The following is a 24913-nucleotide window of genomic DNA, read 5'->3' on the forward strand; positions in this document are numbered from 1 at the left end:
CATGCGTTGAATCCGTTTTAAGCCAAAAACTAGCGCTGTTCAAAGGCACAGGTAAATCTGTTAATTTTCTAGAACAAGGAAGGCTTTGTTCCTTTCCTGGAGAGAAAAGACTGAAGGATTCCCCCTTCTTTAAGCACGATTCATAGTGCAAAGAAAGATGAAAATTTTGGGACTTCCCTGGTGGCGCAGTGGTTAAGAATCTGCCTGCCAATGCAGGGGACACGGGCTTGAGCCCTGGTCTGGGAAGATCCCACATGCCACGGAGCAACTAAACCCGTGCACCACAACTACTGAGCCTGCACCCTAGAGCCCACAAGCCACAACTACTGAGCCCGAGAGCCACAACTACTGAAGCCTGTGTGCCCAGAGCCCGTGCTCCGCAACAAGAGAAGCCACTGCAATGAGAAGCCCGCGCACTGTAACGAAGAGTAGCCCCTGCTCGCTGCATCTAGAGAAAGCCTGTGCATAGCAACTAAGACCCAACGCAGACCAAAAAAAAAAAAAAAAAAAAAAGAATAAACCCAGAAAAGAATCTTTTCAGTGATCGAGCTTCTCTTCACAATAAGGCACATGGCTAATGAAATTAACCTGTACATTCTAATTGTATAAAAGCAGGCTGTAATGAAGCAAATTTCATACCCTACTCTAACCGCTTGACTGAATGACTGGACATTCCAAAGGTCTGCCTATACATGTCTGAAATACTGGAACTTACCTAACCTCCAATTTGTTCCTGAGCTACCAATGTGCATGGCTAAATTAGCCACTGCCAGAAAAACAAGAGCAAGATGTAGCATTTTCATAAAAACTTCTTTAAAAGATGTTTAGAACACAATAGACTTATCGAAAGAAATTTACGGCCCTAATGGAAAAGTTGCTGAGCAAACAGAAGAAGATAACCCAAAGGCCTTTAGCATTACTGACAAGTACATACTCACAAACACACCTCAGGAGGGGTAGCCTATGTTTGAAGGTCATAGAACAGGGTCACCATATTTAGCAGTTCAGGCTGTGTCTATGAGAGCAGGCATGAGTAGAAGCTGAAATCCAGCCCATGCTCCCCTAAGCAGGCCTGGTGTCTTGTACAAGACTGTGGCAGGCAGAAAGAGGAGTGCCTTTTTACATTTAGTCTCTCCAGGAGAGCAACTTTTTGTAATTAATCAACTGAGACAGACTCTTTCTAACTGGTAGGAAAGTTGCTGTAGCCCCATCACAAAGTCACCTTTTCCTGTTACCGTCCTGAAATCCTGGGCTTCCTTGGACTTATAAACCCAATTTTATTTACGAAAATAGTTAGTAAGCAGTAAGTTTTACAAAATCAAGCTCACTCAATTTCCATAGCTGTGATTTTGTGCTATACCTGTAATTTCAGAGGTAGGCTCAGAATGTGTGTGCGTGTGTCTATGTCTGTATATGTATATAGACACACACACACTGACTACTCTAAATATTACACACAACCAATGAAATCACTCTTCCTCCTCTCTGGCCATTATACTGACACCTGTTAAGTATCAATAGTGTGGAACTGACTCATGTACTCTGGGTAATTTCAAATTATTAAAATTATTTTTACTCACACTCTGATTCCACCTGTAATTTCATTTAATTTACCTTACCTTCCAAGCCAAGATTAGACAACAAAATGGTTACTTGGGAATGCAGCAGTCTTAACTGTGATGCATTTTGTTTCCACAGCTCCCTCTTTGATAACTATACGTATCTGCTCAGTGAAAAAACAATATTTACTATTCTACCTCATTCTAAACTTTACTTCATTTAGTATAACACTGTGTAGTAAATTAAAATATAAAATGTGTGCTTCTCCTGACTGAGATACCATAAATCACTGGAATGACAAAAATCTCCAAAATGTGATTGCCTCGAAGCTACTACCCTCAGAATGACATATGAAAAGTTATTTTTCTTATCACGACTATTTTTGCCTTAAGGATCATTAGCTTCTAAAAATTAGGGTGTTTCCATGATCACTATTTCAGCTGAAAAACTTTGTAAACATCATGGAAAAGAGGAATAATACAAATAATAATAACTTTTAAAGAAGAATGTCTACGGTACAATATTCTAACGCAATTACTTACATAGCTCTACTTAAACTCTTGATGCTTGGGAATAACATGTTGAATAGAAAGTTGTAATTAACTGAGTTAATTTTCAATTGTCTTACAAAAGTTACATGACCTTCCTTTTCTAAATATTTTAAAATAAATTCTTCCAGCCAGGCTCAACTTTTCAGTTGCATAGTATTTTCCTCTGTTCTTTAGATTTAAAAAAAATGTTAAAAGATAAGTGATAGTTGAAGATTTATGTATCTGTTAAATTGATTCACTACGTGAGAATTTGCATTTTATTTTCTATTTTAGTAAAGAAATCACTCGAGCAGTTTGAGTATAAGCCTTGGCTTAACAAGAATCTCTGAAATCAGAGACAGCACCAGGCCAACTACTGTGCTGGAGAGTTGTCAATGAATCTTTTCAAAGCTGCCCGTGGTGATACTAATGAGCTCACTGTTTCATGCTGTTTTCCCTCGATGAGGAGGGACTTGCTTTATCATGTGTGAACAAACTCCTGGTGTACACTGCTCACTCTGGTTCTATATATCTTTTCCAGTCTCTTTTATGAAACGTATATGTTTCTTATTCCTTTCAAAAGTGTCATCACCTTCCTAGATCAGCACTAATGGCCAAATCAAAGCAATGCAGAGGCACAGGACTTAAGAAGGAAAGATTTTAGAATGAACTGCAAAAAAATACTGACTGGCTTCCAGTGTTTGAGGCTTGTTTCCAACGCAGCAGGTTTGAATTTTTACTTTTCAGGGAATCTGTTGTAGGCCTAAACTTAGTAATAATAGGAAAAGAACACTGCCTTTTTAATAAATAGAAATAACTACAAACAACTAACACCTGTATAGCATTTGCTATCTACCGGGTATGGTTCTAAGCACTTTACTTATATGAAGTTACTTAATCCTATGAGGTCGGTAATATTTGTAAAAGTTCTAAAACAGCTCAATAACTTATTACCATTATGTAAGAGCAAGGTTCTCACTGTGAAAATAAGAGTTTAATGCAGATTTCTCTGCTGAAAGAACTTATCACCATACCAGTCTTTTTACAGATGAAGTAAAAAAAAACCACTGTTGGGCTTCCCTGGTGGCACAGTGGTTGGGAGTCCGCCTGCCGATGCGGGGGACGCGGGTTCGTGCCGCGGTCCAGGAAGATCCCACATGCCGCGGAGCGGCTGGGCCCGTGAGCCATGGCCGCTGAGCCTGTGCGTCCGGAGCCTGTGCTCCGCAATGGGAGAGGCTACAACAGTGAGAGGCCCGCGTACCGCAAAAAAAACCAAAACAAAAAAAACCCCACTATTACCTCGGAAGTATAAAAATCCAGTAATTTAGTTTTGAAATACTTAGAAGAAATAAGATCAGTTAATATATTTAATTTTAACACGTGAAGTTTACATATGATTTGGGGGCTCTTTTCTGCCATTCTTCTCCAAAATTAATATAAACATGTTGTTTGTAGCCTGGTTTGCAATTAACACCTCTTACGTAGCAATTTAAAATAAAAACCAAAAATCTAACATGCAAGAACATGTTTATTTCTATTTCCTTATGTTAATCCCTGACAGGAATAATGTGCTTCCTCTTTCTCAGGTAACTAGGATCTACCCATACTTTGTCTGACAACTTGTTAAGATGTTTCATTGATGACAAGGCAGATGGGAGTGACATTTGGTTGGTTACATACCCATCTTTCTTTCAGTACAGTCATGGCGGGATCATTCTGAAACTTCAGGTGGGTTATTTTACTGTCCTTCAGATTTCAAATTTCTTGAATAGAAGGGAGGTAACCGGAAAAAGTCACTAGTCCCCTGTGTAATGTTGGGCAAGTCACTTCCTTTTTCAGGAACCCAGGCTTTTTTTTTAATTTGAAATATGAAGGAGTATAAACATATTGATTCCTTCCAATCCTAAAATATACATTTTAACCAACAAGGTCCTCATTAGTATTTTATTTTTTTAAAAAATCCCTGGTGATGCCAAAATTATTATGCCTGTTATTCACTTTTTAAGAAAATACTAGGGTAATCACAGCCTTCACTTAAAAGCCACAAACAGCTGTGTGGAATCAGCAACGTTTCAAAATATAGAAAATTAAATATTTCCCTAAGATGATTTTTCTCAAAGACAATTTCATAACTGTGTCCTTAAAAATACTGGCACACTGCAAATCTTGATTATTTAAGTCTGTTCTTTCTAGTAGATTAAAAAATTCTGAGCAGAAAATTATATCAAAAATAAGTGATCATAGTTATCTACCGCTCTAAGCTGCTTTAAACTCACAAGTAAACATGCAGTTACAAGGGAGGCAAGTTATACATCAGATGACATGCAAGCGCTCATATTGCAAGTCAATTGCAACTTACTATTGAACATAGGATTCGAAACAAAAGGCTTTGGCAATAACTGGAGACAAAAAATGGTGGGGAGGAGATCAGTATTTCAAAAGGAGATGGCAAGAACTATAGCATTATAGTTATGAAATATGTCTGCATTTTAAAAAAAGTAACACCCCCCTCCTCCCAGCCCCGTCCCTGCCCCGCCCCACCCCCAGGCAAATGCTATCAGTTGAGTAGGCACCACTACTTAGTCAATTTGCTTCCGGAACTCTCAAGGTGTTCTAAAGGGGTTAATTCTAATCGGAAAAAACATAACAGAATTTCACCTCCTTTACTGAGCTTTGGTTACTGATGGGAGTATATGCTATCATTTCAGGTGTCTTGGGGGCAAAAACAAACGTGGAAAAGGATAGGAATGCTAGGAAGTTTGTGATAAGTATTAGGCACTAATTACCTATCTGCAATATATGTAAGGAATGCCAAATTTGATCTAGTCAAACTCAGCCTTAAATGAATAATAAATAAAAACAATAAAATCTTAAGTGTCCTTAACTGAGGGGAGAGGCAACAGCTATTCTTTAATATATATCTCAAATACTTTGTTAATGAATATGGATGGAAAATGCCATATGTCTAGAAAAATCTTGACCCTGCTAGCTAGCAGCTAAAAGCATTAGGCTTCAATAGTGAGTACCACACATACACTCTCTAAGCACTGAGTATGGAACAGTAGGTGCTTGGGGGTAGAAGAATTAAGAAATCAGCCCCTAACCTTGAAGAGTATTTGATTATACTAGAGAAGAAAACAAGAATTTTAAGTGCCTCTTCCAATGGACCGAAAAGATGTGCTTCTAACTTTTAATTATCAAAATCATCATCCTAGGGAAAACGGTACAGTTAAATACTACTACCACAAGAGTAGCAAACATCTTTTTAATCAGAAGGTTCAACTCAGGAAGCATCCAAGACTGTAAGTCAGGGTGTTATCATTAAAATTTGGGAGTACACTGTTCCTGATAGAAAAAGCACTTGGAGGATGTCATTTCACATCTTGAAAAATGCCCTTTAATGATGCCCCCACAGGAGATTGTTCACCTTACACAGTGAGCAGAGCGTTATATCTTTGATTCTGTCAGTGTTCTTTTCTTGATTCTTTTGTTAAGATATTCTAATGGCTAAAAGAATGAACTAAATGTAGTGGGTGGGATGAGAGAAATTTTATTAGTTATAACAGTACTACTATGATATATTTAGGAACTTAATAGGACTTACTACTAAAAGACCCCACAAGACAAAGGAGCAATCATCACTTCTAATAATGGTAGGTTTTCACATACTTACATAAACAAATTCATCAAAACTTATCTTCCCATCTTTACTCCTGTCACCATCCAGCATGAGTTTTTGAATAATTTCTCTCACTTTATATCCCGGTAATGGCATATTAGCTTCCTTGAAAAGCTCATGAAGTTCATAGTCACAGATGAATCCATTGCTGTTGAGATCTTTGTAAAAAGGGAGACCAAGCAAAAACGGAAATAAATTAACCTATTAGAGTATTTTTCTTCATCTTAGGCTCAGTTCATAAGCTCGCCTAAATACAAGGTTTTTCTTCCTTATTGTTTGGTACCTAAGGCTGTTTGAAAGGGAAATGCAAATTTTAACTGAAAGGGCATGGTTTACATCATGTTTTTTATGTTTTAAACAGTGTATAAGTAGCTTTACTTAAAAATAGCATCCCTAATTTTAAGAAAGCATAGTTGTTTAATAAAATTATTATTAAATCATAAAGCTGACAGGACTTTAAAAATTAAACAATATATTATACACCAATAAAACACTGCCATGGTATAAAACACTTTCTACTGTAGCCATTTAGAAGTTTTATGCCCCTTATTCTCCCCTTAGTCTAATAGAACAGTTTATGAATTAATGCTGATTATATTACATAGCACACCTGAAATTACAATACCATCTTCAGTGCCAATTTTTTCAAGAGTTAATGTAAATAAACGTTAAGCCAAAACAAATATAGGGTTCATAAAAATAAATGCAGTCATGAGTAATGCAAATGTATAAATAACTTTAAAATTTTTGTGCTTTAATAACTTAACACTGTATCTAAGTACTAATGAGGTTTATTCTGAAACTGTTAAAAATGGGGGAAAAAAACTGATCAATGATGAAAAGTTAATTTATTGGAAAAGAGGGCTAATGTCCTGAGGGTTATAATCACTTGGGTATATTTTTTTAGTAAAGAAAGTTGGAATTTCAACAGCAATTTCAAATACTTATTGGTCAAAAATGCTTTTTATTCCTTAGGTCCTCCACTGATTTTCATATATAAATTTAAATTATAATAAAGGGAAGCAATCTGAATAGAGAAATGACTCAAGATGACCACAACACCATTCAAGAAAATGTACTATGAATTTAATCTATTTGATATATTACTGCTTAAAAACTGTATCAGATGCTGTTCCTGGGATTGGGGATACTGCAATCAATGAAAGAAAGTCTTGCTGTACAAAAGCTCACATTCTAATGACAACTAATAAGCAAATAACATATAACATAAGGTATGATTATAAACATAATGTAATATGGCGTAAGTGCTATGAAGAAAAATAAAGAGGGGTTAGGGGTTAGACTAGGGGCTATTTTGCCCCCCAGGGAATATTCAGAAATGACTGGAGACATTTTTGATTAGCACACACAGCTGGGGGTGGGGAAGATGCTCCTCGCATCCAGTACATAGATGCCAGGGATGCTGCTAAATATCCTACAATGCATATGACCCCCCCCTTCCACAGAACTGTGTGGCCCAATATGTCAACGTTGAAGTTGAGGAACCCTGCGTTATAGTGACAGGTGGGGATGTGGGTGGTGGTGGGGGTGCTATTTAGATAGAATGCTCAAGGACAGCCACTTTGATGAGATTATATTTGAATGAAGACTTATGTGAGGTAAGAAAGCACATCATATGGCTATCAGGGGGGGAAAATTTTAGGTAGAGGAAACAGCAAATGCCAAGTCTCTGACGTGGAAGAGTGTCTGGTGTGTTTTGGGGACAGCAAAGATCCAGTATGACTTCAGCAGAGTGAGCAAAGGAGAAAATGAGAGATGAGGTCAGGGAACTGATCATAAAAGCTCTTATTAAAATATTAAATCCCCTGTATGAAACCAATACATTGAAAGCTGATGATATTGTTAGGTTTACTTTTAATGAAGTATATGATTTTAGAGTCAAATATTCTTAAACATAGATTACCATATTTTTAATCTATCAATTAAAATATCTACACTTTTAAAGCATCATCACCAAACTGCCCAACACTTCTGAAAACCACTAATATTTCCTTTGAGGTAAAGCACTTGATTCCCCTAGGGCACATCTTCAAGTTTTTTTGCTTTGAACTTATAAAAGGCCACACATCAAACACTTGATTAGTAAAGTGTTTATATGCAGAAATCAATCCAGCAACAACATCTGCAGCTGCTAAAAAGAACAAAGTAATCCACGTGGCACTGTGGCAGGATTTTAGCAATTTTTGATGAGTGAAATTCTTGGGTTTCAATACACCTTCTCCTATGCATATACCAGTCTATTTCTCCCATTTTCTTTAAAAAGTTAAAAGAGAGCTCAGTACTAGAGTTAAGTGTAACAAAGTGAAAGAAACACAGCATAGATGAAGGGACACAACAAGGGAGAGTAATAGGACACCGGATCTAATTTCATCTTGGCTACTAATTTGCCCAAGTCATCTCTCCAGATCTTAGTTTTCTCATCTGTAAAAGGAGGGCTTTAGATCAAATGATCTCTAAGGTCCCCTTTTAGCCCAAAAAACTGGAGATAAAACCCATCATACATAGGAAAAACAAATACAGAGTAATAACATTCTGATCACTACTATACCTCAGTATCTAAATACTATATTCCTTCATTTTATGATATCTTTAGAGAAGGAGATAGCTTATTCCTTGCAACTATCAAAACTCTTTCTGAGAGACCTTCAAGATGGCAGAAGAGTAAGCCATGGAGATCACCTTCCTCCCCACAAATACATCAGAAATACACCCACATGTGGAACAGCTCCTACAGAACACCTACTGAATGCTTGCAGAAGACCTCAGACTTCCCAAAAGCAAGAAACTCCCCATGTACCTGGGTAGGGCAAAAGAAAAAAGAAAAAACAGAGACAAAAGAATAGGGACGGGACCTGTACCAGTGGGAGGGAGCTGTGAAGGAGGAAAGGTTTCCACACACTAGAAGTCCCTTCGCGGGCGGAGATGAGGGTGGCGGAGGGGGGAAGCTTCGGAGCCGCGGAGGAGAGCACAGCAACAGGGGTGCGGAGGGCAAAGTGGAGAGATTCCCACACAGAGGATCGGTGTCGACCTGCACTCACCAGCCCGAGAGGCTTGTCTGCTCACCCGCTGGGATGGGTGGGGGCTGGGAGCTGAGGCTCAGGCTTCGGAGGTGAGACCCCAGGGAGAGGACTGGGGTTGGCTGTGTGAACACAGCATGAAGGGGGCTAGTGCGCCACAGCTAGCTGGGAGGGAGTCCGGGAAAAAGTCTGGACCTGCCTAAGAGGCAAGAGACCACTGTGTCGGGGTGCGCGAGGAGAGGGGATTCAGAGCGCCACCAAAATGAGCTCCAGAGATGGGTGCGAGCCACGGCTATCAGCGTGGACACCAGAGACGGGACTGAGATGCTAAGGCTGCTGCTGCCGCCACCAAGAAGCCTATGAGCAAGCACAGGTCACTATCCACACCTCCCCTCCTGGGAGCCTGTGCAGCCCACCACTGCCAGGGTCCCATGATCCAGGGACAACTTCCCCGGGAGAACAAACCGTGTGCTTCAGGCTGTTGCAATGTCACACCGGCCTCTGCAACCGCAGGCTCTCCCCGCATTCCGTACACCTCCCTTCCCCAGGCCTGAGTGAGCCAGAGCCCCCTAATCAGCTGCTACTTTAACCCCGTCCTGTCTGAGCGAAGAACAGACGCCCTCCGGTGACCTACACGCAGAGGCAGGGCCAAATCCAAAGCTGAACCTCAGGAGCTGTGCAAACAAAGAAGAGAAAGGGAAATCTCTCCCAGCAGCCTCAGGAGCAGCAGACTAAATCTCCACAATCAACTTGATGTACCCTGTATCTGTGGAATACCTGAATAGACAACGAATCATCCCAAAATTGAGGCGGTGGACTTTGGGAGCAATGAAATATATATATTTCTTTATTGATTTGGTTGCTGTCTTCCTTTACATATATATATGTATATATATGTATGTGTGTTTACTTATATTTTCTTTTTGTGAGTGTGTATGTGTATGCTTCTTTGTGTGATTTTGTCTGTATAGCTTTGCTTTTACCATTTGTCCTAGGGTACTGTATGTCCGTTTTGGGTTTTTTTTAAGTATAGTTTTTAGCACTTGTTATCATTAGTGGATTTGTTTTTTGGTTTGGTTGCTCTCTTCTTTCTTTCTTTTTTTTATTACTTTTTAATTTTTTAATAATTATTTTTTATTTTAATAACTTTATTTTATTTTTCCCTTTCTTTCTTCCTTTCTTCCTTTCTTTCTCCTTCCTCTCTCTCTCTCTCTCTCTCTCTCTCTCTCTCTCTCTCTCTTTCTTTCTTTTTCTCTCCCTTTTTTTCTGAGCCATGTGGCTGACAGGGTCTTGGTGCTCCAACCAGGTGTCAGGCCTGTGCCTCTGAGGTGGGAGAGCCAAGTTCAGGACACTGGTCCACCACAGACCTCCCGGCTCCATGTCATACGAATCAGCAAAACTTCTCCCAGAGATCTCCAACTCAATGCTAAGACCCAGCTCCACTCGATGACCAGTAAGCTACAGTGCTGGACACCCTATGCGAAACAACTAGCAAGACAGGAACACAACCTCACCCATTAGCAGAGAGGCTGCCTAAAATGATAATAAGGTCACAGACACCCCAAAACACACCAGCAAACGCGGTCCTGCCCACCAGAAACACAAGATCCAGCCTCATCCACCAGAACACAGGCACTAGTCCCCTCCACCAGGAAACCTGCACCACAATCCACTGAACCAACCTTAGCCACTGGGGGCAGACACCAAAAACAATGGGAACTACAAACCTGCAGCCTGCAAAAAGGAGACCCCAAACAGTAAGTTAAGCAAAATGAGAAGACAGAGAAACAAACAGCAGATGAAGGAGCAAGGAAAAAAACCACCAGACCAAACTAATGAAGAGTAAATAGGCAGTCTACTAAAAAAGAATTCAGAGTAATGATAGTAAAGATGATCCAAAATCTGGGAAATAGAATGGAGAAAATACAAGAAACGCTTAACAAGGAACTAGAAGAACTAAAGAGCAAACAAACAATGATGAACAGCACAATAAATGAAATTAAAAACTCTCTAGAAGGAATCAATAGCAGAATAACTGAGGCAGAAGAACGGATAAGTGACCTGGAAGATAAAATAGTGAAAATAACTACTGCAGAGCAGAATAAAGAAAAAAGAATGAAAAGAATAGAGGACAGTCTCAGAGACCTCTGGGACAACATTAAACGCAGCAACATTCAAATTATAGGGGTCCCAGAAGAAGAAGAGAAAAAGAAAAGGACTGAGAAAATATTTGAAGAGATTATATTGAAAACTTCCCTAATATGGGAAAGGAAATAGTTAATCAAGTCCAGGAAGTGCAGAGAGTCCCATACAGGATAAATACAAGGAAAAACACGCCAAGACACATATTGATTAAACTACGAAAAATTCAATACAAAGAAAAAATATTCAAAGCAGCAAGGGAAAAACAACAAATAACACACAAGGGAATCCCCATAAGGTTAACAGCTGATCTTTCAGCAGAAACTCTACAAGCCAGAAGGGAGCGGCAGGACATATTTAAAGTGATGAAAGGGAAAAAACTACAACCAAGATTACTCTACCCAGAAAGAATCTCATTCAGATTCGATGGAGAAATTAAAACCTTTACAGACAAGCAAAAACTAGGAGAATTCAGCACCACCAAACCAGCTTTACAACAAATGCTAAAGGAACTTCTCTAGGCAGGAAACACAAGAGAAGGAGAAGACGTACAATAACAAACCCAAAACAATTAAGAAAATGGTGATAGGAACATATGTATTGATAATTACCTTAAATGTAAATGGATTAAATGCTCCCACCAAAAGACATAGACCGGCTGAATGGATACAAAAACAAGACCCATATATATGCTGTCTACAAGAGACCCACTTCAGACCTAGGGACACATACAGACTGAAAGTGAGGGGACGGAAAAAGATATTCCATGCAAATGGAAATCAAAAGGAAGCTGGAGCAGCAATTCTCTTATCAGACAAAATAGACTTTAAAATAAAGACTATTACAAGAGACAAAGAAGGACACTACATAATGATCAAGGGATCAATCCAAGAAGAAGATATAACAATTGTAAATATTTATGCACCCAACATAGGAGCACCTCAATACATAAGGCAAATACTAACAGCCATAAAAGGGGAAATCAACAGTAACACAATCATAGTGGGGGACTTTTAACACCCCACTTTCACCAATGGACAGATCATCCAAAATGAAACTAAATAAGGAAACACAAGCTTTAAATGGTACATTAAACAAGATGCACTTAACTGATATTTATAGGACATTCCATCCAAAAACAACAGAATACACTTTCTTCTCAAGTGCTCGTGGAACATTCGCCAGGATAGATCATACCTGGGGTCACAAATCAAGTCTTGGTAAATTTAAGAAAACTGAAATCATATCAAGCATCATTTCCAACCACAATGCTATGAGACTAGATATCAACTGCAGGAAAAAATCTGTAAAAAATACAAACACTTGGAAGCTAAACAATACACTACTTAATAACCAAGAGATCACTGAAGAAATCAAAGAGGAAATCAAGAAATGCCTAGAAACAAATGACAATGAAAACACGATGACCCAAAACCTATGGGATGCAGCTAAAGCAGTTCTAAGAGGGAAGGTTATAGCAATACAATCCTACCTCGAAACAAGAAACATCTCAAATAAACAACCTAACCTTACAGCTAAAGCAATTAGAGAAAGAAGAAGAAAAAAGTACGAAAGTTAGCAGAAGGAAAGAAATCATAAAGATCAGATCAGAGGGCTTCCCTGGTGGCACAGTGGTTGAGAGTCCGCCTGCTGATGCAGGGGACGTGGGTTTGTGCCCCGGGTCCGGGAAGGTCCCACATGCCGCGGAGTGGCTGGGCCCGTGAGCCATGGCCACTGAGCCTGTGCATCCGGAGCCTGTGCTCCGCAACGGGAGAGGCCACAGTGGTGAGAGGCCCGCATACCGCAAAAAAAAAAAAAAAAAAAGATCAGATCAGAAATAAATGAAAAAGAAATGAAGGAAACAATAGCAAAGATCAATAAAACTAAAAGCCGGTTCTTTGAGAAGATAAGCAAAATTGATAAACCATTAGCCAGACTCATCAAGAAAAAAAGGGAGAAGACTCAAATCAACAGAATTAGAAATGAAAAAGGAGACGTAACAACTGACACTGCAGAAATACAAAAGATCATGAGAGATTACTACAAGCTACTCTATGCCAATAAAATGGACAACCTGGAAGAAATGGACAAATTCTTAGAAAAGCACAACCTTCTGAGACTGAACCAGAAAGAAACAGAAGATATGAACAGACCAATCACAAGCACTGAAATTGAGACTGTGATTAAAAATCTTCCAACAAACAAAAGCCCAGGACCAGATGGCTTCACAGGTGAATTCTATCAAACATTTAGAGAAGAGCTAACACCTATCCTTCTCAAACTCTTCCAAAATATAGCAGAGGGAGGAACACTCCCAAACTCATTCTACGAGGCCACCATCAATCCAATACCAAAACCAAAGATGTCACAAAGAAAGAAAACTACAGGCCAATATCACTGTTGAACACAGATGCAAAAATCCTCAACAAAATACTAGCAAACAGAATCCAACAGCACATTAAAAGGATCATACAGCTTTTAAACCCCCATACAAGTGGGGTTTATCCCAGGAATGCAAGGATTCTTCAATATATGCAAATTAATCAATGTGATACACCATATTAATAAATTGAAGGATAAAAAGCATATGCTCATCTCAATAGATGCAGAAAAAGCTTTTGACAAAATTCAACACCCATTTATGATAAAAACCCTCCAGAAAGTAGGCATAGAGGAACTTTCCTCAACATAATAAAGGGCATATATGACAAACCCACAGCCAACATCATTCTCAATGGTGAAAAACTGAAACCATTTCCACTAAGCTCAGGAACAAGACAATGTTGTCCACTCTCACCACTATTATTCAACATAGTTTTGGAAGTTTTAGCCACAGGAATCAGAGAAGAAGAAGAAATAAAGGGAATCCAAATCAGAAAAGAAGAAGTAAAGCTGTCACTGTTTGCAGATGACATGATACTATACATAGAGAATCCTAAAGATGCTACCAGAAAACTACTAGAGCTAATCAATGAATTTGGTAAAGTAGCAGGATACAAAACTAATGCACAGAAATCTCTGGCATTCCTATACACTAATGATGAAAAATCTGAAAGAGATATTAAGGAAACACTGCCATTTACCATTGCAACAAAAAGAATAAAATACCTAGGAATAAACCTACCTAAGGAGACAAAAGACCTGTATGCAGAAAACTATAAGACACTGATGAAAGAAATTAAAGATGACACAAATAGATAGAGAGATAGACCACGCTCTTGGATGGGAAGAATCAACATTGTGAAAATGACTATACTACCCAAAGCAATCTACAGGTTCTATGCAATCCCTATCAAACTACCAATGGCATTTTTCACAGAACTAGAAGAAAAAAATCGCACAATTTGTATGGAAACACAAAAGAGCCCAAATAGCCAAAGCAATCTTGAGAAAGAAAAACGGAGCTGGAAGAATCAGGCTTCTGGACTTTAGACTATACTACAAAGCTACAGTAATCAAGAGAGTATGGTACTGGCACAGAAATAGAAATATAGATCGATGGAACAGGGTAGAAAGCCCAGAGATAAACCCATGCACAAATGGTCATCTTATCTTTGATAAAGGAGGCAAGAATATACAATGGGGAAAATATACAATGGGGAAAAAATACCACTCTTCAATAAGTGGTGCTGGGAAAACCGGACAGCTACACGTAAAAGAATGAAATTAGAACACTCCTGAACACCACACACAAAAATAAACTCAAAATGGATTAAAGACCTAAATGTAAGGCCAGACACTATCAAACTCTTAGAGGAAAATATAGGCAGAACACTCTATGACGTAAATCACAGCAAGATCCTTTTTGACCCACCTCCTACAGAAATGGAAATAAAAACAAAAATAAACCAACAGGACCTAATGAAACTTAAAAGCTTTTGCACAGCAAAGGAAACCAGAAACAAGACGAAAAAACAACCCTCCGAATGGGAGAAAATATTTGCAAATGAAGCAACTGACAAAGGATTAATCTCCAAAATTTACAAGCAGCTCACACAGCTCAATATCAAAAAACAAACAACCCAATCCAAAAATGGGCAGAAGACCTAAATAGACATTTCTCCAAAGAAGATATACAGATTGCCAACAAACACATCAAAGAATGCTCAACATCACTAATCATTAGCGAAATGCAAATCAAAACTACAATGAGGTATCACCTCACACCTGTCAGAATGGCCATTATCAAAAAAGCTAGAAACAATAAATGCTGGAAAGGGTGTGGTGAAAAGGGAACCCTCCTACACTGTTGGTGGGAATGTAAATTGATACAACCACTATGGAGAACAGTATGGAGTTTCCTTAAAACACTAAAAATAGAACTACCCTATGACCCAGCAATCCCAGTACTGGGCATATACCCTGAGAAAACCATAATTCAAAAACAGTCATGTACCAAAATGTTCATTGCAGCTCTATTTACAAGAGCTTGGAGATGGAAACAACCTAAGTGTCCATCAAGAGATGAATGGATAAAGAAGATGTGGCACCTATATACAATGGAATATTCCTCAGCCATAAAGAGAAACGAAATTGAGTTATTTGTAGTGAGGTGGAGGGACCGGTTAGAATGGCCATCGTTAAAATATCTACAAACAATAAATGCTGGAGAGGGTGTGGAGAAAAGGGAACCCTCTTGCACTGTTGGTGGGAATGTAAATTGATACAGCCACTATGGAGAACAGTATGGAGGTTCCTTAAAAAACTACAAATAGAACTACCATACGACCCAGCAATCCCACTACTGGGCATATATCCTGAGAAAACCATAATTCAAAAAGAGTCATGTACCACAATGTTCATTGCAGCTCTATTTACAACAGCCAGGACATGTAAGCAACCTAAGTGTCCAGATGAATGGATAAAGAAGATGTGACACATATATACAATGGAATATTACTGAGCCATAAAAAGAAACGAAATTGAGTTATTTGCAGTGAGTAGGATGGACGTAGAGACTGTCATACTGAGTGAAGTAAGTCAGAAAGAGAAAAACAAGTACTGTATGCTAACACATATTTATGGAATCTAAAGAAAAAAAAAGGTTCTGAAGAACCTAGAGGCGGGACAGGAATAAAGACGTAGACGTATAGAATGGACTTGAGGACACGAGGAGGGCGAATGGTAAGCTGGGATGAAGTTAGAGAGTGGCATGTACTTATATATAGTACCAAATGTAAAATAGATAGCTAGTGGGAAGCAGCCGCATAGCACAGGGAGATCAGCTCGGTGCTTTGCGACCACCTAGAGGGGTGGCATAGGGAGGATGGGAGGGAGACCCAAGAGGGAGGAGGTATGGGGATATATGTATATGTATAGCTGATTCACTTTGTTATAAAGCAGAAACAACACACCATTGTAAAGCAATTATACTCCAATAAAGATGTTAAAAAAAAGAGTTACCAAGAAGAAAATTAAATTAAAAAAAAACTGTTTCAATGCCAGCAATTTCTGATAGAAAGATATTTTTAAATGTATTCTACTTTTCTCTGACTTCTGAAATGACATATCTGAGCAAAATTTAAGCATGTTATTTATTCCAGTTTAGAGCTAGAGTGCAGTTCTTTTTGTATTCTCAGGGATGCAACAGAAGTGGAAGGTAGAGATGTTTAAAATTAAATATTGGAGAACTATAACGAATTCAGGGCTACATGAAACTGACAAAGGCCCTGAGAGTCTAGTCTATCTGGCAGTTTTTTCGCTTTAGGTAGAAGAGAGGTGCAGGCAATGGGGGAACTACCAGTTGTGCGCACCCTCTCTGAAATAACCTCTGTTGAGCATTAATTAGAAGCTCACCGATGTGATTAAAAGATGCCAGGAAGTAGCCACCCTAAAATATAGCTAACATAAAATAACCACATGTGGAAATACCATTTTGAAATAAGTGTAATAGTAACAGATGCTTTTAGTAATGGATAGGAACGTTTTAAAGGGTGGTTGGAGGAATAAGAATTTGTCATTACCTGACAATCTTATGAGACTGTAAATCTCTTGATGAAGATTCTTCTAAACCTTTTCATCTCCCACCCCAATATGTAGCACAGTACCTTGCATAGAATAAGCAGAGGGAAAAATAATTTTTGTAGAATCATTGATCCTCAAGTATTTTTTAGTTAATTTTTTTGTTTTTTGTTTTTTGCAGTACGCAGGCCTCTCACTGTTGTGGCCTCTCCGGTTGTGGAGCACAGGCTCCGGACGTGCAAGCTCAGCGGCCATGGCTCGTGGGCCCAGCCGCTCCACGGCATGTGGGATCTTCCCGGACCAGGGCACGAACCTGTGTCCCCTGCATAGGCAGGCGGACTCTCAACCACTGCGCCACCAGGGAAGCCCTTTAGTTAATTTTTATTGGAGTACAGTTGCTTTACAATGTTGTGTTAGTTTCTGCTGTACAGCAAAGTGAATCAGTTATACATATACATATATCCACCCTTTTATAGATTCTGTTCCCATATAGGTCCCAGTCCTCATTACAGAGTATTGAGAAGAGTTCCCTGTGCCATACAGTAGGTTCTTATTAGGATCCTCAAGTATTAAACCAGGAAAAGAATGCTCTCATCTAATGAGCATTTAAAAAACAGAACTAAGCAAACAACAATGACCAAAAAATGCAGAAATAGCCTGAAAAACTGAATGGCAATTCATCAGGAAACCTTGAGGACAGAAATATCCCTTAAATAACATTCAATCTCATTCCCTTTGTTCTAATTCTGTCCCCACCCAGCAGCCTTCAGATCTGTAATTTGGTTTTCTAAGTGAACACACCCACCAAGGAGTCTCCAAGTAGACTACCAGTGATGGCTGTCAGGTCAGGACCTCTCTCTCGTTCTAAATGTAGAAACCTGCTTTGACTTTATTAAGAAATACCTGTGCATTTGTATAGCAGGAGACAACCTCCAGAGCAAACTGAGTACCTACTCTGTGGCAGGCACAGTGCTAGACACCAAAGATACAGAATCAGACACAATCTGTGGCTCTTACTTGAAACTGTGGCTTCAAAATACTTATAAAAATTTGGAGTCACTTTGAATCTCTTTCCTGTATCCTTCCTGATATGGGAAAAGAATCATTGACCATGTGTCATCTACCTTTACATATTTTAAAGTTTTATCTACTCTGTTTCTCCATATTTTAACAGCAGATCTGGCTGGTACTACCTCCCGAGATCAAAGGCATTTTAGTGTTAGTGCTAGTAAATTACTGCAAGGTTTTCTTAGAGTCCCCAAATCATACCTTTTGAAGAAAACAATTTTAATTTCAATAAGGCAGAGGGAGCCTAAAAAGGCAGCTTGCAATTAATTTTGGAAAATCTCCCAGCTGCTAAAGTACTTGAAAGACAAAACAGGGTGCAATTATTTTAAAAGAGTTTTATGCTAATTTTATTTCCAATCCCCAGCCAAAACACACACACACACACACACACACACACACACACCCTTAAACAATATCAGAGATCTAATGTGCTGCGCTTTGGAAGGCTAGAATATGGGACAGCACAAAGGCATTTTAGAAAGCTTCTCCCTCTTCAGTGACGTTATTAACCAGGAGCTCGAGACTATGTTTGATGGTGAACTTTTCCTATTCTGCGTTTTGACATAAACATGAGAATGTAATAACAAATGGACCCCAAAACACAGCTCTAGATTGAAAGCAGTTTTAACTGGAAATCACAACCTCCTGGCATTATGTCAGTCCTTTATTTACTCATTAAAGCTGCCAATATTCTGAAGGCCCTTTCTGGCTCATTTGCCCCTTCCTCGTTAACTACAGATTGGTGTGGGGTGGAACAGGTTCTGCATTTCGAAGAGTCTTCTGTTCCAGCATCATATTTTCGACCACCCGATAAAGTAGATATTATCATACAGCCTGCATTATCTACAGCATTCTCAATGTTTCTGCAAACACAGGTCTCAACTGTTCGGTTCAGAAAATATGGTCAGTGTGGGCAGACACTGACGGGCTGCAGGGAAAAAGAAGAAACTCCACCTACCCAATGAACAAAGTTCCCACATAGAGTCCAGAGCTGAACTTCAAGAAATGGATCAAGTGTTCTATTTTTAAAGAAAGATTGCTATACTTGAAAAAAAATCACTAAGACACTCCCAGTGCTGTACCAGAGAGGTCAGGGTCTCAGTATCTTTCAAACTGGCTGCTGAATTCATCAGAAAGGAACCAAATGTTTTTAACAACAGATCCTCTCTGTCTGTCTGTCTGTCTCTATGATGACACGTGTAGGTTCACATCTGCATTGTTTTGAAAGAAACCTCATTATGCTCTCTTACCAAGTATTATTTTAGATGCCAGTTAACTCTCCCAAAACCCTCCCCCGAAGTAACCTTAAAGTAAATAAACTTATTATACAGCCATGTTCCTGCAGAAGTTTGAATCACACCAAGAATGCATATCCTTAAAAGGAAATGTTTTCCCTCCCCTTGCATCCTGTTATTTAAGCTATTTTAAGTACTTGTCTGGAGAAAGCTGAGCCAGAATTCAAGTAGTTTTGATTTTAGCTGCTGTTTTACACTGCCCATGTCCAGGTGGTATGTGGTACAATCTATCACTTCAAATGCATCTTTTGGGGTGCTACTTTGTCTTATAAATCTGACAGTGAGAAAGAACGGGATTTCCCTTGACCCCTGGGTTTTGTGTGTATCTGTGTGTTGCTTTATTCATCCTTGAATCTGTTAAATCTAGTGTCTTTCTTTATAAACAGGTCACGTATGTGTGTCCTCATCTGCAATACATATGCAACCTCTTTACAAACCCACTACGGACAGTACTCATTAGGACTTAAAGAAGAAAACCAATCAAGTGCAGATGCACATCCTTTCAGAAAAGCTGTGTTTAAAAGTTCCATTTAGTTTAACCAATATATTCCACAAATGTTTTGCACTAAAAAAATGACAAAAGGAATCTATATATCTAACAATAATGGATTTAAACACACACACACAATCCTGATGGCCTGTGAAAGCACAAAAAATATTAATTTAAAAGACTCAGCCAAAAGACTTGTGCAGAAGAATTTAGATTATATTCCACCCTCAGATCTAAGCAATAAAGTCGAGCTTTCATTAGGCATTAAAACTTTAGAAAAGGCAGCTGCTAAACATCTCCAGATGCTTAAACACGGGTTTTGCCTTTCACAGCTTATACCTTTTGAGGTAGCTCATTCCAGCGAATACATATAAGAGGCAGTTTAATGAGTCCCAGCTAAGGATAGAATAGAGGTCGCTACCAAAGAGTTCATCCTAATAGTGGATCCCCAAAGGTGGAGGTCAATTACAGCTGAAGGCTGGACAAGGTTAGAGGGCTGAGACCAGGCAATCAAAAATGCTGTCTATCAATTGTTTTCCAACTCAAAATTTCCAGCAGTTTGGCCATCATTTTCCACCTGCTGCCACTTTCCCACTTAAAAAATACACACACCCACACGAGCGCATTCTCGCACACCCCCAATCTGTGCTCCTATCTTCCACACAGTCAAAACATGGTTTTCAGACTATCCTAAGACCTTCATTTCTAATATTCCATCGATAATTAACCAGATGGCACAGTGAAAGAGCACTGGTTTTTTTTTTTTTCTTTTTTTTGGTTGGGCTGTAGTTTTAATTTTTTAAGCCATAATTAAACAAATATGCACTGGTGTTGTCTTATTGAATACTAAAAGTAAATTAAAAGAAACCACCATGCTTTTTGCGGCATCATCCTGATGTGGTTTTTATATACTAGAGAATATCAAGTAATTTGAAATAACTCAACTTCCTGAGATGAGAAAATCTGGTACAGCTACAATCACCATAACCAAAAATTTTTGTCATAGTTTGGTGGGCAGCCTCAAAGGAATATACCCACACTCTTCCTAGTCATTTATGAAACCCCATTATTTTATTTCAGAAGTGTTGAATTCCTGTTTGGAAAAAAAACCTGAGCGGCTATTGCTTAGGAGAGAAAAAAGCGTTTGCAGGACTAAAGCCAATCTGAGAAGATCTACATTACATGAATTTATCTTTATGACAAGGCATCATTCAAATGACCTTTAGCTTCCATAACAAGATTAAAGTCCCAGAGTGTAAAAGATATTTTCTCCTTGGTAAAATATTTACTTCCTAAGTGTTCTGAAAAGTTTTATTTATTCTTCTTTAGAATGAACTTATACAGCATTGCAGCATTTTAAATTAAAACAGAAACATTATGAAGTAGGAAAAAAATGAGAGCCAAGGCTTCTGCTATCCCAGTGGAAAATACTAGAAACAAATGTTGAGAAAACGAAAATAATTAAATGAAAATATACTGCTTGGAACTTAACACTAAGCAGGTGCAGAAAGAGAGTGAAAGGAGAATTGTAAATCTTAATACTCGATTTTTATTGCTAGTAAAGAGAGTTTCAAAGCACTATTAATTGATTGAACAAAACCCATGATTAGTGGTAATTACAGAGATTTTCTCCACACACTATTATTTTGCTGAATTTCTAAAGAGATAATCAAGGCTATTATTTTTAATAGATGGGAAAAATCATATAATGATTTCCATATTGTGTCAAAATTGAACTGAGACAAAGTAGTCCTCCCTCCCCTCCCCTCCCCAGAAGAAAGAATTGTCAAGAAAATAGGTTATAGAGCTTGTTTTTAAAATCAAGTTTCCCTGAATGAAAAAAAAAAAAAAAAAAAGGATTTCCATAACACCTTTGACAGTTGCCTAAGGGCTCTGCAAATAAGAATAACTAAAAACTGCAAATATTTTAAAGGAAAATCAAAAGATTCAGCTGGGTCTTTAAACACTTTTCTAAAAGACAGACTATACACAAGCATATTAAAAATATGTTGAAAAATACAAATTTTATGTGTTACATTGTAATGGCCAAAGCCTTCAGAATAAATTCCGCCATGATGAAAATCTTCATAACAAAGACCGCTTGTGATAATGACAAAGTCCCAGTACATGAAAAGACTACCTATAATTCCTTGGAATTCAATCAATTAACTATTTATGTATTGAAAACCTAATGTGTGCAACAGTGAGCTAGATACTGAGGGGGAATACAAAATAATAATATGTGGAACAGGCAGAAATTTTGGACTCCAGAATTCCTATTTACAGCATATAGAGTAATAAGAGTGTACATATCATAGAAATACATGCCTGGTAGGGCTTCAGTAAGACACACGGCTCAATCTCCCGCCTTTGGGAAGGTATTTGCCTACCCTAAACCCTCCAAGATGTATGATTTAAAGTAAGACAGTAGTTCCACAATGACCCTTTCTTGCAGTCCAAGCTCTAATTGATCTCTCAGTCCAATTTAGCCCTGTTTCCTCCTTGGAGATAACTGGTCAACCCTCTTTATATCATTAAACTTTAAAAGAGCAATTAAGCTCTTTTACTGATAAAAGTATCCAATTAAGCTCTTTTACTGGTAAAAGTATCTCAGTGCCATCAGGTAAACCATATTCAAATTAGCTTTAATTTTTAAAAAATATTGCACACAAATATTTCCAAGATGCTGCACATGAGAACAAGGCTTGTATTCAACAATAAACATTGATTTGAGGAGGTGAGGCCTTGCAGATTAAGCAATAGCAATAAGGTCCCCACCCCAAAATCCTATTCATAAAAAAAACAAATCAGGCTGTCCCAAACACTGAAAGATGAATATAAATAAAACAGAAGGTTTGAAGGAAACAATTATGATAAGAACAATTTCTACAGAATAATGTGATTTAAAAAGTCTTGCAGCCAAGAATTCACCTGCTGTTTTTTCATAATCAATCTATATTAAACTGAGTAGTACACTTCTTCCAGTAAGTGATATCTATGGCAAGTTAATTGACTGCCTTTTTTTCTTACACACACACACACACACACACACACACATACAGTAGTGCTGGATCCAGGACTTATTTTTTCCTAGTTAGAATTCTGATGGGATTATGAATAGTCACGCTGGCTGGGGGAGTCATTATTTTTCCCAAGGCATGTTGTTATTACTAAATGACTTCATAGAAAATGTTGCTCATAAATGTATGGGAACAGGGATGTGTATTTCCTCACTTTTCACTGATGGGGTTCCCAACACAGGTCAAAGAGTAGATTCTGATTTAAATAACAAATCATTCTGATTGAACTTCATACCCTTTAATCAAGAAGATACCAAATAGTATTAGTCTCCCTCTCAAAGCACATGTTGACTCATGTGAGCACACACATCAATAATCAGGTCTTACCCTGTTTTCTCATTATCTTCACTGACTTGACCTGAGCCCTGAAATTTGGAATGTAAATACTATAAATTGCTTCCATACCTGCTGAATTCGAAGACATGTTACGTGATGTTTAAGGATAAACCAAGTGGCATGCTAATCCTTCCCATCTTATACTGATGCTAATTCAATTTAAGAAGGTCGAACAGTGTGCATTCTCCAAAGCCACATAAGATCCATGAAAAAGGCAGAAAGCCACGCTGATTAGCGAAAGGTAAAACATCATCTAATGGTTCTTAACATCTTCAGGGGTCACCTGGCCCTTTAAGAATATGGGGAAAGCTCCAAATCCTCTCCTCAGAAAAATATGATACACAAAATACGATAACAACACAAAATTTGTCTAAAAGTTTCAGGAGCCACAGCAGCCCCCAGTTAAAGACTGGGATCCTGGACTAAAAACCTTTGACCATATTAGATACTAGATATAATTAGCAATAACACAGTTTAAAGTGTAGCTTCTAAAACTTTATTCCATTGGTTTTAACTATCTTGCCCTAAGTTTCATGATTAACCATTCATATAATTTTTCAGAGAAATAACTTTTATTAGTACCAAATAAAGACTGCTTTGCTATAGTTACTCAACAAAAACCACTTACCGACTTTTGCAAAGGCCTCTTTGAGTTCATCAAGCTCATCTTTGGAAATCTGAGTGGTAGCCATCTCATCCATTTAAAGATCTAAAGAGAAACCAGAAGGGTTTAAGACTTTAAACAGAAACAGAGTCATAGATACAGAGAACAAACAGGTAGTTGCCAGAGGGGAGGAGGGAGGGGGAGGAAAGAAATGTGAGGGAGCTTAAGAGGTACAAACTTCCAATTATAAACTGGAAAATAAATAAGTCACAGGTATGAAATGTACAGTGTGGGGAACATAGTTAATAACTATGTAATATCTTTGTGTGGTGACACATGACAACTAGACTTATCATGGTGATCAGTTTTAAATGTACAGAAATATCGAATCACTATGTTGAGTAACAGGAACTAACAGTGTTGTGGGTCAATTAAACTTCAAAAACAAACTCACAGAAAAAGAGATCAGATTTGCAGTTACCAGAGGCAGAGGTAAGTGGAGGGGGAATTGGATGAAGGTGATCAAAAGGTACAAACTTCCAGCGATAAGATAAATAAGCACTAGGGATGTAATGTACAACACGATAAATATAATTAAAACTGCTGTGTGTTATATATGAAAGTTGTTAAGAGAGGAAATCCTAAGAGTTCTCATCACAAGGAAAACAATTTTTTTCTATTTCTTTTATTTTGTATCTATGTGAGATAATAATGCATGTTTACTAAATTTATTATGATAATTATTTCATGATGTATAGAAATCAAATCATTTTGCTGTTCACCTTAAACTTATACAGTGCTGTATGTCAATTATATCTCAATGAAACTGGAAGAAAAAAATTTTTTAAGACAAAAAAATTTTGTGATGGTTATAAGCACTCCTGCCAACTCTCATTTTAGGGATAATTTAGACTTTCTAGAAATGCAAACTACTAAAACCATCTGAATAGGTCCTCATATTTCTAGCTACAGCCATAATAAAGAAAACAAACAAATGAGAAGTTATCATTTACCAAAAGTTATTCGGAAAAAAATACTTGTGAATTTTCCTTTCAAGGACAAAATCTTACATTACGTTCAAAGAATGTAAGGAAGGGGAAGGTACCGAGCAATGACAGAAATTCTTGGTT

At 38.1% G+C, this 24913-nt stretch overlaps 1 protein-coding gene across 2 annotated transcripts in view; it reads right to left on the reverse strand.

The window, feature by feature from the left end:
• Window positions 1-24913, reverse strand: part of PLS3 (plastin 3) — an 89809-nt gene that overhangs the window by 20193 nt on the left and 44703 nt on the right. For both annotated transcript variants that reach the window (XM_060086370.1, XM_060086371.1), the window contains exons 2-3: window positions 23808-23888; window positions 5764-5927 (exon numbers count right to left, since the gene is read on the reverse strand). In XM_060086370.1, the coding sequence (XP_059942353.1) occupies window positions 5764-5927; window positions 23808-23880 (237 nt within the window). In that variant the 5' untranslated portion in view covers window positions 23881-23888. The remainder of the gene's footprint in view (window positions 1-5763; window positions 5928-23807; window positions 23889-24913) is intronic.

Source organism: Mesoplodon densirostris, chromosome X, assembly GCF_025265405.1.
Source record: "Mesoplodon densirostris isolate mMesDen1 chromosome X, mMesDen1 primary haplotype, whole genome shotgun sequence".
NCBI classification, from domain to species: Eukaryota; Metazoa; Chordata; class Mammalia; order Artiodactyla; family Ziphiidae; genus Mesoplodon; species Mesoplodon densirostris.